This window comes from Opisthocomus hoazin, chromosome 20 (assembly GCF_030867145.1).
Source record: "Opisthocomus hoazin isolate bOpiHoa1 chromosome 20, bOpiHoa1.hap1, whole genome shotgun sequence".
Classification (NCBI taxonomy): Eukaryota; Metazoa; Chordata; class Aves; order Opisthocomiformes; family Opisthocomidae; genus Opisthocomus; species Opisthocomus hoazin.
Window position 1 is genome coordinate 13320969 of NC_134433.1, and position 16943 is coordinate 13337911.

The window sequence follows — 16943 nt, forward strand, 5'->3', positions numbered from 1 at the left end:
CGACTTGAGACCTGCTTGGATGGAAGCTTTCAGGCCTTCCATCAACTGTGTGCTCACAGCTGACTCAAATTACTTGGTAGTGTCTAGAAACTGGGTGGCAATAAAAAGACAAACTACTTTTCTTTTGCTAAGGAAGCTCTATGCCTACTAGGAAGCAGTATTTCATTTTCAGAGGTAGCAAAGAGAATAGGACAAGTGCAGTTGGAAACCCAGATTTCTGTTCAGCTGTAGCTGTGCAGTGAGTGCTCTAACTGCTTGTTTATTCTAGAGCTCATGGTAGAATTTTTTTCACATTTCCTCTAAGAATTTGTAATCTTTCTCTGAAGAGGTGGTCAATAAAGGACCAGATACTCAACTGATTATCTTCCAAAAAGTCCGTTAGTTTGAAATTCTTTTCATTGAATTCTGTCTTCATTTAAAAGTGTTGGTAACTGATTACATTGCGGTGGTTTGATTCCCTTATCAGATAGTACGCTGAGGTAAGCCAGGTCACTGACACTTGAGTTGAACTTGGGTAATGCTAATCTGCAGTTCGAGTCTGTGGATTAATGTTCAGGTGTGTGGTTTTGGTCATTTCTTCAGGGGTTGGTTACGTAACGTGTTTTCCTTTTGCAAGTTCGCGGTGTCTCTTGGGATATCTCTGACTGTGCTTTAGTGGCTTTTGTACACATTCCAGCCCTGCTGCTGAACTTCCTGTCCTTAGCGTGGTGGGGTTTCCTAGAACGCTATTTTGAAGCATGGTAAACAGAGCGGGCGGGTTGGCAGGAGGTCGGAGGGATCTGTAGATCACCATGATGCGTGACAAAGTGCTTCAGCTGGTACTGCACTCCCTGCTCAGACTGAGAGTAGCCAGCATAAGAAAGGTGGTGAGTAACGAACAGTCCTTGATCTTCCTCTGTGAAGTGTTAGAGCTGGATTCGGACAGGCTAAAATCTTACTGCTTGCAGGGAGTGCAGAAACAGCTTACTTGCCTGTTTCCTGGATTTTTTTTGAAATTTCCACAATGGTACAGTTTGGAGAGAGAGCTGTCTGCCTGTGCTCATCTCCTGTCTCCGTACCTTCCAACTTCAGGCATTGTCAGCCTTCAATGTCCCCCCGCAGCGAAACAGTACCTATCCCGGTTCCCACTCAGCTACGGAATTACCAGCGCATAGAACAGAACCTCTCCTCTACTGCCAGCCCCGTGTCAAACCCCCATGGATCACCAAGGTGAGGTGTTCTTTTTTTTTTTAACCCTTTTTCTTGGTTCTAGTTTCTGTTTGTACCCTAACAGATGTCCGTGCTTTCTTGATGAAGTCATTTTTTTTTCTGCACAAAAGCATTCTAAAGAGACATTTTAATGATAACAAATAATAGTCCTTCACAATCTCAAGATTGTTCTATGGGCACTTGAATTTTTTCATTAAAATAAAATGAGGTGGTTGTTTCACTCAAATGCAGCCCAAGAAGGTAGAAATATGAAGTCTTGCTTTTTTATTCCTCTTTGTGTATTACATGGCATTACATCAGAAACTAGAAAGTCAGGAAGAAATTGTGTTTTATTTTCATGCATATAGTGAGGAGATGATTGCATTGTTCTGTAGAATATCAAGGAAACAATTTTTGGCATGCTAGTTAACCAGCTTGTCTTATTATGAAGCTCTAGTGTGCCAAACTTACTGTCTGCCTTGTGGCATACAGGATCAGATGGTGAAGGTCAAAGACTCAGAAATAGACTGCTGAGAACTATGGAGATCTTCACAAAAACAAAACCTACAGTTCCTTGCATTTTTTTTTCAGGATTTCTGGTTTTATAATGGTTGCTACACTCAGGGAAGTGCCTTTCCCTTAAATAATCTGTTTTCAGTTATCCGACCTGTACACCAGACCCAATATGAAAACTTTGTCATAATCTTTGTTGACATAAAAATGGACATTGGCAGCAATACATTCAGCTTTATTGTAAAATTAAAAATTTGAAGATCAAATTGTTTGAAGATGAGGAATCCATGTACTAAGGGATATCTGGTTTAATTTTCTCCAGTTAACAGACTGTTACAGCATTGAAAGTTAAAAAGTCAATGTGAACAAAGGGAATTAAATCTTGCTTGTTTTCAGTATGGGAAGCTTAGCTTAAGTTATTAGCTTAATAAGCTTCACTGTCACAGCTTCCTCTTTAAATGATCAGTTAAAGAACATACTGATATTATACTCCTTAGAGGATTCTGAAGCTTATCTCAAGGAACCATAGTTACTATAGTGTGTGTAACCATTTTTTTCACCTTGTTAGATCTGGGGTTGTGAGACGCTCAAATACTAGCCCAATGGGCTTCATGAAGATGGGCTCCTGTTCTCCGGTGCCAGCTGACACTGCACAGGGTGTTGGGCGCAGGTTATCCACAGGATCTTCTAGACCATATTCTCCTTCACCACTGGGTAAGCCCATAAATTCTTAGCTATTAGTAAAGGTTTATCTGGAACAGTAATTCAGCACACTTAATTCTTTCTTGAAATTATCTTAAACCAAAATCTGCCCAACTAGGTCACGTTTGCAGAAATAATTTCTGTTAAATGACTTCCAGAAGTAAACTAGCTAGGTTTTATTTTGCTTTACCTTCATTTGTAGGTGAAGTATAAAGCCTAAATTCACGTTTTTATTTTGTTTGCATAGTTGGAACCATACCTGAGCAGCTTGGACATTGTTGTTGCGGACAACTTCAAGGACATGAGTCAAGGAGCAGAAACTTCTCAGGTGAGTGACTTTGGACAATGCAACCAATACTACTTTGATAGAGCTTCTACAGCATTTTGTGAAGGGGGAGGAGAACCAACACTACATTAGTACGGGTTAATAGGAGACGCTGGGTAGGTGATGAGTTTCTGCAGGAACTTAGCGCGATTGTGGCTGTATCAAGACAGCTCTCCCTATAACTAATTCCCTACAACAAGAACAGAGCAACTGAAGTTTCTTTTTCTCAAGATGAAAAAGCAAGTCTGGAAATGCCTGTCTTTAGACAGGGATGGAAGCGAATGGATTACAGTGAATGGTAGTTACATGCTTCTTGGAATCTGGTTTTGATAGACCAGCTCTGTAGTGCCAGTCCTCAGAAAAGGGAGGAAGAACTGCCAGTGTACAGTGTGTCAAACTGACTTGTACTTGTAACATACCACAGCACTGCTTTTATGGCTGTAAGGGTTTTGAGTGTTTCATTTCTTTATCTGTTTCCTGCATTCTTTTCCTACTTGACTTTATTTCTTAATTTCAAATGAATGCAGTGGTGTTTCTAGTTGTAAAATACCACAAATTGCAGCATGTCTGTTTCTCAGTGTTTAAATGGGCATGGGAACCTGTCTTTTGCTTCTGGGTGAAGTGAGGTCATCTGTACTAAGTTTTTCTGAGGACTGAAGATACCTGTTGTAATGTAGCTTCTGAACTAATTGAGCTGCTCTTGCTGCCAGTGGCAGCAAAGGACAAACTTCTAATTCAGAAGCCTCCCCTGTGATGACAATGACACTACAACAGTAACAAGTGAGATTTAAGACTGGTTTCTGAAGCGGCAGGTGAGGACTTTGAGTGCTATGAGACAGATGAGCAAAGGGGTTTCGAACAACCAAATTCTTGTCTGGGAAGTTAATGAGAAATAGGCTTGATCCCTCTGCTGGAGCTATCTTGGACAGCTCTTAAAAATCTTACCTGGTTAGTATGGTTCATTTTTAGTTTTGCTTTTTTTAAAAAACAACAACAAAAACAAACAATGTGAGTGGAATTGTCACTTCAGTGTCAGTCCTTTGAGGTTACAAAGATAGGCATTTTATGTGGGAAGCTGTGGCCATAAAGCTGAAGTCTTATGTACTGTTTGTAACTCTGCACGGTTCCTCACCATGAGATATAAAAATATCATAAGGAAGAGACCATTTCATCAAATTTCAGGTTCCTTATTTTGAAAGAGGAAGGGCACCTTTGAGTAGGTGAGATGTTCGTAAAAGATGTTTCCCCAAAGCCCTCTGTTTAAAAGACTGCGTCTAGCTCTTCCATTTCCATTTGCTTTAGGAGAGACTTTGCAGTCATACTTAAGTGTGGACTTCTTTGTACATAGTAAGCTTTTGAAAAAGATTCAGTCTGACAGACTAAAAAGTAAATGACTGCCCAAAGTAATGATCCCCAACTGTTTCATTGGAATAATTTGGTTCTCTTTAGTACCATGAGGTGAGCTGCGTTTTGTGTCTGCAGATGAAGTCATTATGTACAAAACAAGTCGTTAACATGCAATGTCACATTCACGCACTTGTTTGCAAGAACAGAATTCCAGTACTTCAGAACCTCTATTCAACCTAGAGTCTTGGCGGCTGCACTTGGAATTTCAGTATTGGTTATGCCATTCCTGCTGAAACGAACCACTTTATTTGTCTTGATGCAGGTTGCCAGAGGTACTGCAGCTGCCAGTACAGCTGTCACCCTGAAATCTTGCCTGTTTGGCAGCTTGAACGTCTCATCAGTGTAATGCAGCCTTAGTCCGACTAGCCGACAGGCTAAATCCATTCTCCTTGCCACTTAGTGAGTTGATGATCAGACATGTCTACAATATTTGCAGTTCCATTTCCTTTCAGTTTAGTGTTGATCTCTGGCATTTTAGGTTTCATTGATAACATTTTCCAAGCACTGTAAGTAGAACTGTACTGCATTGTTTTTCATCTCCACAGGTTCTCCCATACCACCATCTCAGTCTCCACAGTCACTTTTGATGGGCGCGAGGTTGCAGAGTGCTCCTACTCTCACAGATATTTACCAAAACAAGCAGAAGCTCAGAAAGCAGCATTCGGACCCAGTATGCCCATCCTATGCTGGATATGGCTACAGTCATTCTCCACAACCAAGCAGGCCAGGTAGCCTGGGAACATCACCTACCAAACATACGGGATCGTCACCTCGGAGTTCAGACTGGCTGTTCAAAACTCCGTTGCCAACAATCATCGGCTCTCCTACTAAGGTTTGTTAAGTTTGCCACTGTCAGTAACACATGAAGTGGTAACACACTGCTTGAAACAATTCCTAACAATATTTTGGGGTTCTAACCTTGGATTTTGTGTGTTCTTTGTCTTGATTTTTAAAGGCAACAGCTCCTTTCAAAATACCTAAAACTCAAGCGTCCTCAAACTTGATGGCCCTAGCTAATCGCCAGGGCTCAGCAGATACACCCTTGCAGCCTAAAGACATCGCTGACCCGAGAGATTTCGCACACTTCCACTTGACCCAAGGAGGTGAAAAGCAGGCAGGGGAACAGCACAGTAAAACTACGTTTGGCAGGTAGGCATTGTAGTATTTATAAGCTGTAAAGTTGGGTAGGTAACTCGTCACAAAAATGTACATTGCAAGCAGCAACTTGGAGAGGAAGAACATGTGAAAAAAGAGCTGTGAGGAGATGCTGAGGCTTGGTGTATACAGCAGAAACATTTTGTACTGTGTATAAATATAGCACGGACTTCCTGAAGCACTTTATGTTGCTGTCTAGTTCCCTTTTGTTTTGATTATCTGAATATGGAATTTTCATTGCCTCTGTGAAGCCTGTTCAGTTTTTGCTCGAAAATCTACATGACAAAATTTGCAATATAATTTTTTTTAAGAGAGAAAGGTCTCTATTTTTGTGGTTAGCTCTATTTCAGTAGGTCCATGATGAATAGCGAGATTTCAAGACTTTCTGTGCTTTTGTTGAAGAATTCTCTGTAATACCAAGAATCTGAAAGTCATCCTTCATTGCAAGTTCGGTAGGAAGAAATTACTGAAGAACTTTGTTGTGAATTCATACGTTTTTCTGTCTAGGTCTGTTAGTACTGGGAAGCTATCGGATCAACAGGTAAAGACTACCCTTGGTGGCCAGTTATATCAAGGCAGTACAGACAGCCTCAATACAGAGCGACCAATGGATACAGGTAAGGAGCAGATTGATACATCCAAGCTGTCTTTATGTGCTAGGTGTTTTATGGAGTGCCAGGTAGATATAGTTCTGCTTCCAACTTCCAATAGTTGGTTCTGACAATTTTTAGCCTCAGTACAGCAGGCTTTTTTTAATCTTTAAGGGGATATGTTCCATATCTTTAGCATAGCTTTAAAAATAACTGAGACAGGAAAATACCTTATTTCTGTGCTAAACACAGAAATATCTCAGCTGCCTATACTGACTAGAGGGGTTTGGGTGTTTTGGGTTTGGTTTTATTTTTAATAAAACATTTGTGGCTGTTTAATTTCCTAATTCCACCTTGTTTTCATATGAAAGCTAGTTTATGTAATTCTGGGTCATTTTTTTGTTTCTTCTCCCTCTCCCAGCTTATCCCTTGTCCCAGATGGCTACCAGGAGTTCTCCACTTGGTTTTGAGCAGATGGAAGTTCTGCAGACAAGGGCTGGTCTTTAGCCTCCAGACCTGTCATGGTCTGCTTTTAGAATTTTTCTGGTCTATCTTTTGCTGCCGGACTGGTGTTGTCCTCAGGCTCTCGGAGAGAGCCTCTGTTGCTCTGTTCTAGGCAAGGGTAGAACAGAGAGAGGTTCAAAGCAACAGGATATATGAAGAATGCATCTTGACTCTTTCTGTGTATCGCCAAGCTGTCCACTCAGCTTGTTTTATTTGCTGTCAGAACTTCTAACGAGTCCAAGTCTTGGATCTACTCAAAGCGTGTTGTGTTGCAGTGCTCCAATTTGCTGCGTATAATTACTTATTGGTTATGATTTTATGTAATAGGGACTAACTTGCTGAAATTTTCTCTTCCAGCTCCGGCAGGGGCCTATGGAATTGCAATGGCACCTCCTTCCATGGGAAGTGGGGCAAGTTCTCGGGCTGTCATGTTTACTGTTGGGTCCCCTCCAAGCAGTGCCACCCCTCCTACCTGCACCCATATGGTCCTCAGAACAAGAACCACCTCAGGTAAGACTTTTCCTGGCCGCTGTGGACTGCTGCCAAATGCAATATTTAGGCTTGCCCACTTCTTGGGCCAGTAATGTACCTACTGCCTTGTGCAGTAGGTCCTCCAGGCCATACAGTAAAAGTGCCCTGTAAAGTAGAGATTAACAGCAGATGACTTCTGCCTTTTCTCTCCTAAAGAGAGGTCCGGAAGCATGGATTTACAATGCAGCAGTGTGTAGCATCCTGTGTACACAGCTTTACTCCACCACATGGGAGTGTAATAGATTTCTGTGACAAAGGTGGAGAGGAAAAGTTAGATTTCTGATTCTGCATTTTTGCCTGCTGCTGTGCATTGTACCAGAAACAATACTCAAGGGATGTGAGCTGACTGCATTTTGGCATGCCAGCAATGTTGCCAAGTATCAGAGATCTCAAGGTAAAGGCATTCAGCTGCTCAGGATGAGCAGGGGTCTGCAGCAGTGTGCTTTTGTGAACTATTAGCACAACCTTTGGTCTGTACTGTTGGACTTTCTGCCTTGGAATCCTTGTCAGCCATTTTCCAGAATCTGTAGTATAAATTGTCACTGTTGATTTAAGGTGTGGCCTTTGCATTCTCTACAGAGCGATGCAAGGAACAATGAGGAGAGCCTCCCAAGAGTGAATTTGTGATGACTACTGATTTGTCAGTTGCTGTCATCTGCAGCCCCAGCGCTGCAAGATGGAACAACCTATTAGACTGAATGTGTGTGTTATTTTTCTTGTAGTTGGATCAAACAGTTCTGGAGGGTCTCTCTGCTCTACTAGTGGCCGTGTATATATGGGCTCTCCTCCTGGTATTTATATGGGTTCTTCTCCTCCGGGAGCCGAGGCAGCTCCGAGTCTGAAGTACATGCCTTATGGTACTTCGCCTCCCAGCTTAGAGGGCTTTATCACTTTTGAAGCTCCCGAATTGCCTGAGGAAACTTTAATGGAGGTATAGAAAAAATGATTTAATGTTTTATAATGTATAATGCTGCTAAAACAGAGACATGGTAAAAACAGGACTGCCTAAGGCACTTCATAGGTTCCTTTTCGCTATCTCACGTATTCCTTTTTAAGAGCTTGAGAGTATTCCTGTATCAATTGTGGCCAATTTCTCTTTGGTGGTTATTCCTGGCATTTCATGTATCTGAATAGGTAACCGAAGGAACACGACTGCTTTTGTTCACCAGAGCCTTCCAAAGAGGCCTCTGTTTTAATGCCAAGTCTCTGGCTGTGGGTGCTGACAGTAGCAGTGTCCCTCTGGGCATTCTTTTTAACTGCATCTTCACAGTCAGTGGATGACATTAAATCCTACTTGTGGGAAGAGTGTCCTATATTTTTTAAAATGTGTGGAGGAGCGACACTTTAAAAACACAAAATGGGGTGCTCTTTCACCAGAATGCTATCCTTGGACTGCAAATTTCTCAAGACAGATTGCTGTTCTGTTTTCTCATTCACATCTTGCTGGAAGGTGTTTGGATCCCTATTGAATTTATATGTTATGACATGAATGTTTGACAGTACACTGTATTCTTCCCACAGATAGAGTTTAAAATGTATTTAGACTTGCATTACTAATGAAAAGATTATAAACATTGCTAAGATGTCTTTGGTTAGTTTTGAAAGCTAACTTTTTTTTTGAGCAGAGACTATGCATGTAGTATCTGTTTTAGTCACCAAGAAGCAGTGAACTCCAATTGAAGTTGTTTAGTTTAAATTGTAAACTTTGGCAACAGCCACCTTTTAACACAATATAAATCTAGATCTAGTGTAAATTAGAGTGAAGAAGAGAAGTATGAAGCTTTAGATCAGTTCTCTTGTAGGTATCAAGTCTGTTATATAATAAAAGCCAAATGTTCCTCCTGGCTTCTTATACAAGTGCCAAGCATACTTTTGGGTTGCTGATAATATAATAACAAGAAATACGTCCCACTTGTGATTCCTTTAGTTGCTCAGGTTTCAACAAACATAGAACACCATGTCCCAATTCCTTTGGCTTTGTTGAAAGACTCTTAAATATAAGTTACAGTATCTTGAAATCATTAACGAAGAGAGAACAAGTGAAGTTGATCCGTTTGGAACCATTTGGTTTTGTTGTCCCTAGTGCTGGCTCTATTACGATGTGATGTCTGCATAGAATTGACATACCAAGAAATCCTCAAATGATTAGCAAGAGTTTTAAGTGTACTTGGTTGCCTCATGGCTTATAATGGTTAAATTATCATCTTTCCCACTGACAGAGAGAACATACAGATACACTGCGTCATCTAAACATGATGCTGACATTTACAGAATGCGTTCTGGATCTGACAGCAGTACGAGGAGGAAACCCAGACCTGTGTACTTCTGCAGTATCGCTGTACCAAATCCAAGAGAGCATAGTTGTTGATCAGATCAGCCAGCTGAGCAAAGAATGGGGGTAAGTATGCGGTCAAGTAGTATCAAGAGAGTTAGTGAATATTGAATACATCAAAAATGTATTCAGGCAAACTATGCCCCCATTTTGTTGGGAGTGATTGTTTTGCTGTATAGAACATTTTATAGGAATACATTTTTTTTAACAACTGAAGATAGATCAGAAAGATAGAGCGAAGGACAGAGACATCTGCTAGCAGACAAATAAAAGGACAGCGTTTTCTGGCCTGGGACATAAGTTGGGGAAAGCAGTGAGGAGTTCAGGCTTGAGGCGCAGTACAGCGTTTCTAAGCTTGGAAATTTGTGTACCAGCTTCTGTCAGTTCTGAGCCCTCAGCTGTTCCTGTTGACCAGGCTGAAGCAGTAGCACTGAGGTCGAGGCTGGGAAGGGGGAAGGAGTGTCCAAATTTGACCTTTTTTCAGTGGAACCAATCAGCCCCAATATAAAATCAAAAGCGAGGAAAAATATGAGAAATTTGGAGTGATGGGAAAGGGCAGTTCCACTTCCTGCCACCTTCCTGAAAGAAAAAAAAAAAACAACAACAAAAAACCCAACAAAAAAATCCCTGCAAAGCATTTGCTTTTCGCAGCTGAGAATTCCAGGGGCACAGGAAATGGCGCTGTGAGAGAAGTACACCCAGTCACTTGTGGCAAAACGTTGACCTCGGGCAGTTAGTCCCCACAAAGAAGTGTTCCTTTTTAAAATGTCTACACGAAAGCAGTTTGTATTTGCTGCTGCAGCTACCAGATGAGCAGATGTACTCTCAACCCGTGACAGACTGTTTGTGAAGGGAAAGGAGGGGTGGAGTTGCATTTTAAACATCTGGCTTCCTTTGCTGCTGCTGCTGGGCCCTGTGTACGGTTGTGATTAAAATGTGATGTCTGCCCATGGCTTGAATGTGTTCAAGAAAGGTGTTTTGATACATAATTACTTTTTTTTTTTCCTCCTCCCCTTCCTAGACAAGTAGAGCAGCTGGTGTTATATATGAAAGCCGCCCAGTTACTAGCATCTTCGCTGCATCTTGCCAAAGCACAGGTCAAATCGGGAAAACTGAACCCATCCACCGCTGTTAAGCAAGGTAGATGCAACGTAATCTGATTTGCTTTGCTTGTGAATTTTCATTGCTGATGCATCACTCTGAAAGCTGAAGTTACAACATTTGTTTGTTTTCTTCTGTACAAGAGAATTGTAGATATGTAGGATTGCACAATTCTGATAATGAACAAAAATACAGCTAGAAGCTCTTTAAGAAATGGGCAGTTATTAACTTGAAATGGATATTATTTGATACAGACTTAATCGTAGAAGTGGCAGAATAAATAAACATTAAAAGCACAAGTTTAAACAGATTGCTAGTTCTGGGAAAAGCTGAACTTCTGCTATGTTGTTGTTTTGAGGGGGGTGTTTTCTGGGGTGGTTTTTTTTTTGTTTTGTTTTGGGTTTTTTTGTTTGTTTTTTCATTTATTCTTACCTTTCTTCCAGTTGTGAAAAGCCTCAACGAGAGATACAAGTTCTGTATTGGCATGTGCAAGAAATTGACGGAAAAGTTGAATCGTTTCTTTTCGGACAAGCAAAGGTTCATTGATGAAATCAACAGTGTGACTGCAGAGAAACTCATCTACAGCTGTGCTGTGGAAATGGTAAGTCACTGCTTTTACCAAAATGGTAGAACATGGAGATGAATTGCTTCCTTCTCTCGCATAGCTCTTCTGCATAGCCAGAAAATAGAATGTATATTTCCAGAATTCTGTTCATGATAATTTTTGTTAGTCTTTCACTCTCTTTGCTGCCCTGCCTTAACTGTGGCTAAAGTTCCTGGCAGATACTGTTCCTCGGGGACATTTCCCCTATATCAGCACATTTGGTCCATAAAGACCAGGAAGTGAACTCCTAAGCCACACAGCCCTGTGCACTGAAGTCTCACCCAGTAAGGCTTACTAAAGCATAGAAGCAACAGAAGTAGCTTCATCAATCTGCCAGGTCAATTGGAGGAACATCAGCCTGTCCATACAAAGCAAAAACAGTAGCAAACATGTGGAAGCTTTTTCATGTAATTGATAAACTTGATATCTGCCATAGAGCAGATGCAGTAACCATACAGGAAACTCAACTGCTTTTTTGGCAAGGGAAGTATGTTTTTTTAACATTAGGTGTCACACAAAAGATACTGGTAGATATTGTGCTTAACCGCAATAATGGTGTCGTCATGCACAATTAATTTGTCTTCTTTACAAGAGCATGTAGATACAAGAACAAGCATATTTATTCATATGTTATTGTAACACACGTAAACACAAAAGATCAAAAGGTGCTTTTACTGCTTGTATGTGCAGAATATCCTTAGCTAATGCAGCACAGGCGCTGTATTCTCTCAGGCTTCATTTTGTTGTATTACAGTTAGAAAAACAGATCAGCTAAATTAAGGCTCAAGAATAATTTCTTAATGACAGTTTTATATCCTTCATTTTGAATTTTTCATTCTATTACTTGCCTAACGCAGTTTATGCAACTAAATCTCCTGAATGATTCCAGGTTCAGTCAGCAGCTCTGGATGAGATGTTTCAGCAAACGGAAGATATTACATATCGATACCACAAAGCAGCCTTGCTGCTGGAAGGACTGTCTAAAATACTGCAAGACCCTGCAGATATAGAAAATGTACACAAGTGTAAGTTTATGTTGAATAATGAAAATATGGAAAATTAAATGGAAGTAATGCATTGGAAAGTAACACTGAAGTCATCACCTATTTTTTACCCCTCTCTGTTTGCAGATAAATCTAGCATTGAGCGAAGGCTTTCCGCACTTTGCTATAGCACAGTGGCTGTGTATGAGCAGTAGGAATATCCCAAGGACCAGATGGTGTGAACATAAGGGACCACATCAGTGATACTGCACTTTTTTCACTACAGCTTAATTGTTGTCCTTGTTCTGCCCCACGTGGAAGATGATTCTTACATTTCTGTGGTGACTACCAAAGAAATAGCAGCATATTCAAAGAGGAGAAATTCCAAAAGTACACTTGCCTTACTGATCCAGCAGCTTCTTTTTCTTCCTAGCAACAGAATTTAAAAGAATCTCTCTTCACACTTCAAACTGATCCTTGTACGTGTGCTTTGACTTGAATGATCAGGGTTTTTTGTTTTCCTCATGAGGCTTATAGAGAGTGGATCCTTCTGCATCAGGTACAAAAAGACATTTCCCTCAGAAGATACCCTCAAAAGTTTATGAAAAATATTTTTAAGTTGTCAGTAAAATGTGGCGGAGTGAATTTGGGAAACCCTAACCATGTGGAAGTGCTGTTCGAAGCTTTCGGGGCTAAGCTGGCTTGTATCGGAGCTCCCATGTTGTAGACATGGCTCAGCTGGTCGTATGAAAGGATGGCGAGAAAGCACACTTTACACGCGGGAAATGGTAATGGAAGAAATTGCACTCCATCTGTGCAAAATCCCCAGTGGGTTTTCAGCTGATGTGGATACAATTTGATGATCTTCTTCCAAAATATTTTGTTTTGCACTAATTTACTAAAGCAACTGTATATTCATTTTTGAAGAACTATATAGACAAAGAGAAAGAAGGCACAATGGACTTGGCTGAATTTCATTTCAGTGTATATAAAATTCTTTTCAGAATTTCAAATGTAGCTTCTAGAAGACTTTCAAGCAAACTGTAAAAACTTGTATTCATGTGAACCTTTCCATTTTATACCTATTTGTCTAATACTTGAGTAACTACTGCTCTGGACTTTCTCAGTAATAGTGATGTTGAGTTGCTGGTTGTTTGCTTTTTATATAGATTTGGTTGCATCTTTCGTTGTGCATGCGATACGTGCATTAATGCCTGCAGTCTCTAGGGTGTAATGACAGTTCTCTGTAGTTTGTTTCTTGGGCAGTATTACAATAAATACTGTAAACTGAAAGGTTCTGCAAGGAACCACGCAAAACCGGAAAATAATGTTGGGGTTTGAGATGCTGATAATTTGATGTAGAATATCTACATACTGTGTGTGAAAAATCAGGATTATTTTGTGTGCATTTTGGGGGAGAGGTGGGAAGCTTCATTTAGCCTTATAGGCATTATCATTTCAAGCATCCCATGAGATCATCAGGACAGTGATTTGCAAAGTACTTAGGCAGATCAGCTTCTCTGGAAATGGTTCCTGTACTTTATTTTGGGGACTTTTTTTGTTACTCAACTGCTTGAATACTTGAATAAACCATTCTCCAGGACAAAATCATTTTAATCCTCTTAAACACAGTGGTCTGAACTATTTGACAAAGTTGTACAGGGCTTACACATCAAAATACTGTTTCAGTGTTCGGATAACCATGTGTTTCCTTTACTTTGACAGAGTAATGTACTTTTTACCTTATTTATCTGTATGAAATTCCAACAGTTAATTTGAAAGTGTTTGTTTATATAATGTTTGTATTTTTAGGTCTTTAATACGGTGTTTCTACCTCTCCTTTGTAATTGCATGCATTATTCTTGAAACTAGGTAATAACTCACTGAACTGTTGTGTAATAGCCTTTTTATTATGGCCTGTATAAATGTATAATAAGGTAAAAATAAATACTGACACTAGAAGTGTTTCTATGGTAAAACCGAGTTTCTGTGTCTCTGTAACCAAAAGCCAACAGTCTTAATGTCAAAAAACCGGGCTGTACTTGGCCAGTTAAAGCCGTTGCTGACCGTTCCCCCTCAGCAGCTGGACATGCCACCAGGGCAGGATGGGGCAGCTTACTCGAGTTCGTTATCTCTGGAGAGCTCTGGTACAAAGTGTCCCCAGCTTTGTTTTCTCTTGCTTTAGGAAAGCAATTTACCTTTTTTAAATTCTTTTTTTTTTTTAAACTTGGATTTGAAAACAAACATGTTGAGTAGGTTCCTGGGTAACAGCTGTATGTTCTTCAACAAGGTGCTTATTTGCTGCCTCCAGCAAAGAGGAGCTGTCTGGGCTGCCAAAACAGCATATACAGAGCGAACTGACAAAAACTGGCAGTAAGTTACAATTTCTATGCAACCTTTACAAAAAACAGGCTTTGTCCACCTTGTAGCTAATATCCTCTCCCCAGCTGAGGTGTGCTGGGGCAGCTGGTATGTGGCTGTTGTACCTCTTAATTGTCCTATCAAATGTTTCCCAATTTATTATTTAAAAAACCCCTACGCTTGTGACTGGCACATAAAGAGGATGAGGAAGGGGTGAGCAGGGAATGCTAATGATATGTCTGAACACGAATCCAGGAACAAAGCAGAAGCCTTAATGCACAAGTCTAGGAGATAGGCTGCTTTTCCCAGGAACTCACTGGGTTTTGTTGGGTTTTCTTTTTTTTCTCAGGATTCAAGCTCATTCTCCTTCCACTCTTGCCAGCAAGCCTACAGCTGCACAAACAAGAGGAGAAGAAAAGGGCTATTCTTGTTTGCTGTTTTCGGGAGGAGGAGACCAATGTTCATGGCCTGTCTTTCTGCATAAGCTCATTCCACAAAGATCCTGAAGCTGTTCTCTGTCTTCGGCTCCCCGCGCTGAACAGCAGGTGCTTGTTTCTACCAAATACTTTTTTTTAGCCTTTTGAAAGATAGAATTTGAAAGGAGATATTTGATGTGCTGCTTTTCTAGTTCCGCACTCCAGCATCTACTCAAGAGCACCATGTTCCATACTTGTTCCACTCTTTCCATAGTGTATAATGTCGACTGCGGAATCTAAACTGCGTTTTGATTCTGACATTTGCTGCTTTTTATAAGCAAGACATTGAACTCTGAGTCCTTCCTCTGATACAGAGAATGCAATCTAGTTCATTTAACTTGCAACTAAGGTACTAAGAATTATTCTGAGAAGCATTTTTCAGTTGAGAGGTGTAAGCTGTTCCTGGGACTCGCGAGGTTCTGCGTACTTCTTGCTGCTTTCTCATACAGCAGTGTCAAGGTATTACCGTTGTCACCTCTGGGTTCAGAGGCAGTAGCTGTTGTTGTGATCCACTGGTGTCACAACACCGTGCAGCGTACAGCCCCGCTGCACTGAAAAGGGAAGCTTGTTTTCTCGTCTAGAGCAAGTAAAGCTGCATATTGCTGCTTTCAAAGCTTGTTGAGGCTGTGAAATTCAGATGGGCCGGCTGGTCACCTGACTTGTGACCTGCCTGCTTCCTGACTCGTGCTTCCTCTCCTGTTTTTTGTGTGGTGTTTTGGGGTTTTTTTTAATTTTGATCCTTTGACTTTTTTGTCTGCTCTGATCTCTGCTTGCCACTCTTTTTTGACTGTCCAGGATGCCTTTAAGTCTTTAAACAAATCTCCTTTCATCCTGAACTTCCCTGTCCAACCTAAGCTGTGACTTTTTTACTCAAGTGCCCACGTAGCTCCTCCTTTCTGTAGATCAGTGAAGTATAGCTCAGTAACCTCTCCCTTGAGGTCTTTAAGTCGGCTGGAGCCCAGTCTAAGTCTCGTCACTGGTTCTTCGGACAAACACCTTTTCAATAAGCTTTTGTATCTGGCAGGCTCCCCCCTCCCTTCTTTGGCTGAAAGCAAGCTAAATGCCAGTGGTGCTGTTGAGTCTTGTTGCAGTCTCTGTGCCAATCATTTTCATTGTTTCTTTGTGTCACTTTCACATTTTCCATGGCCCCAGCTATGTCTACAATGCAGCCCACAGACCGTGGCTCTGTACTGCACAGTATCTTGTTCTTGCAAATGTGAGATCAGCCACAGCTTTCAAAACAAGTGATGCCATAAATGAACTGAGCTGCATTTATTCGTGTAGGTTCCTTAAAACCTCTCCCTTTTGTTAATCTTCCGTACCCGCTTTTATGATTGAGTGCTGTTTGGGCTTCTGTATCCACCCATGTTCTTGGGCCACTGGCCGGATTGTGTGACTTTTAGAAAACACTTGGAACTCAAGACTAGGTAGACCTTTAAGCAGAAATTGAGGATTGTTAGCCTAGCTTAAGAACTTCAAGTTCTGTGAGTGTGGTGTGCAAGCTAAAGAAACATTTATTGATCAGCTGTGTTATTTGGTGGACTCTTGAAACCAAATACTGCACAGCTTATCTTCTAAACCAAAGTCCTCCTTCCCCAGGCTCTGCTGGATGCTTCTGGGAGCAGGGCAAGGAACAGCACAAAGGCACGCTCCCCAGGCCCAGCGCCGGGCTGGAGCCCGTCTCACCGCGGTGCCCTGCTATAATTGACTCCGAGCGGGGAGTGAGAGCAAGGGGCTGGGAGGAGTGGAGCAGAGTGCAGAGCTGGCTCAATAAAACGTCTCCTGCTGCCGTAAGTATAGCCCTGGGGATTAGAGACCCCCCAGCGCTGCTTACCTCCTAATTCCTCTGGAGTTCAATTACTTTGCCATAAATAGTTCCCTTCTTTATTGTTTCTTAGTGACTGAACAAAAATAGAAAATACTGTCAGCTCCTAGGCGTGGGGAGCACGCTGCAGACTCTGCGTCTCACTGCGCGCTGTCTGGGGTGTTCTAACATCTCACTCGAGAGCCCACACTTCCCCGAAATCCACGTGTCTCGCCCCACCACTCCAGGGAGACTCAGCTGGTGTTTTGTAACACTTAAAACGCCCTCAGCCTTGTTTCCTGTCCATAATTGGCTAAAAGATGTCGCTGACAAGGACCAGAAGGGACCGTCTCCCAGGATGCAGCCA

General features: G+C 41.4%; 1 protein-coding gene across 2 annotated transcripts in view; it reads left to right on the plus strand.

Annotated features, from left to right (window-relative positions):
* ULK2 (unc-51 like autophagy activating kinase 2) overlaps nt 1-13914 on the plus strand; it is a 40386-nt gene extending 26472 nt beyond the window's left edge. For both annotated transcript variants that reach the window (XM_075440463.1, XM_075440462.1), the window contains exons 16-28: nt 1072-1209; nt 2270-2415; nt 2651-2731; nt 4681-4967; nt 5091-5284; nt 5798-5907; nt 6742-6894; nt 7638-7846; nt 9135-9313; nt 10269-10387; nt 10792-10949; nt 11842-11977; nt 12083-13914. In XM_075440463.1, coding sequence (XP_075296578.1) covers nt 1072-1209; nt 2270-2415; nt 2651-2731; nt 4681-4967; nt 5091-5284; nt 5798-5907; nt 6742-6894; nt 7638-7846; nt 9135-9313; nt 10269-10387; nt 10792-10949; nt 11842-11977; nt 12083-12150 — 1978 coding nt within the window. In that variant the 3' untranslated portion in view covers nt 12151-13914. The remainder of the gene's footprint in view (nt 1-1071; nt 1210-2269; nt 2416-2650; nt 2732-4680; nt 4968-5090; nt 5285-5797; nt 5908-6741; nt 6895-7637; nt 7847-9134; nt 9314-10268; nt 10388-10791; nt 10950-11841; nt 11978-12082) is intronic.
* The last annotated feature ends 3029 nt before the right edge of the window (nt 13915-16943 follow it).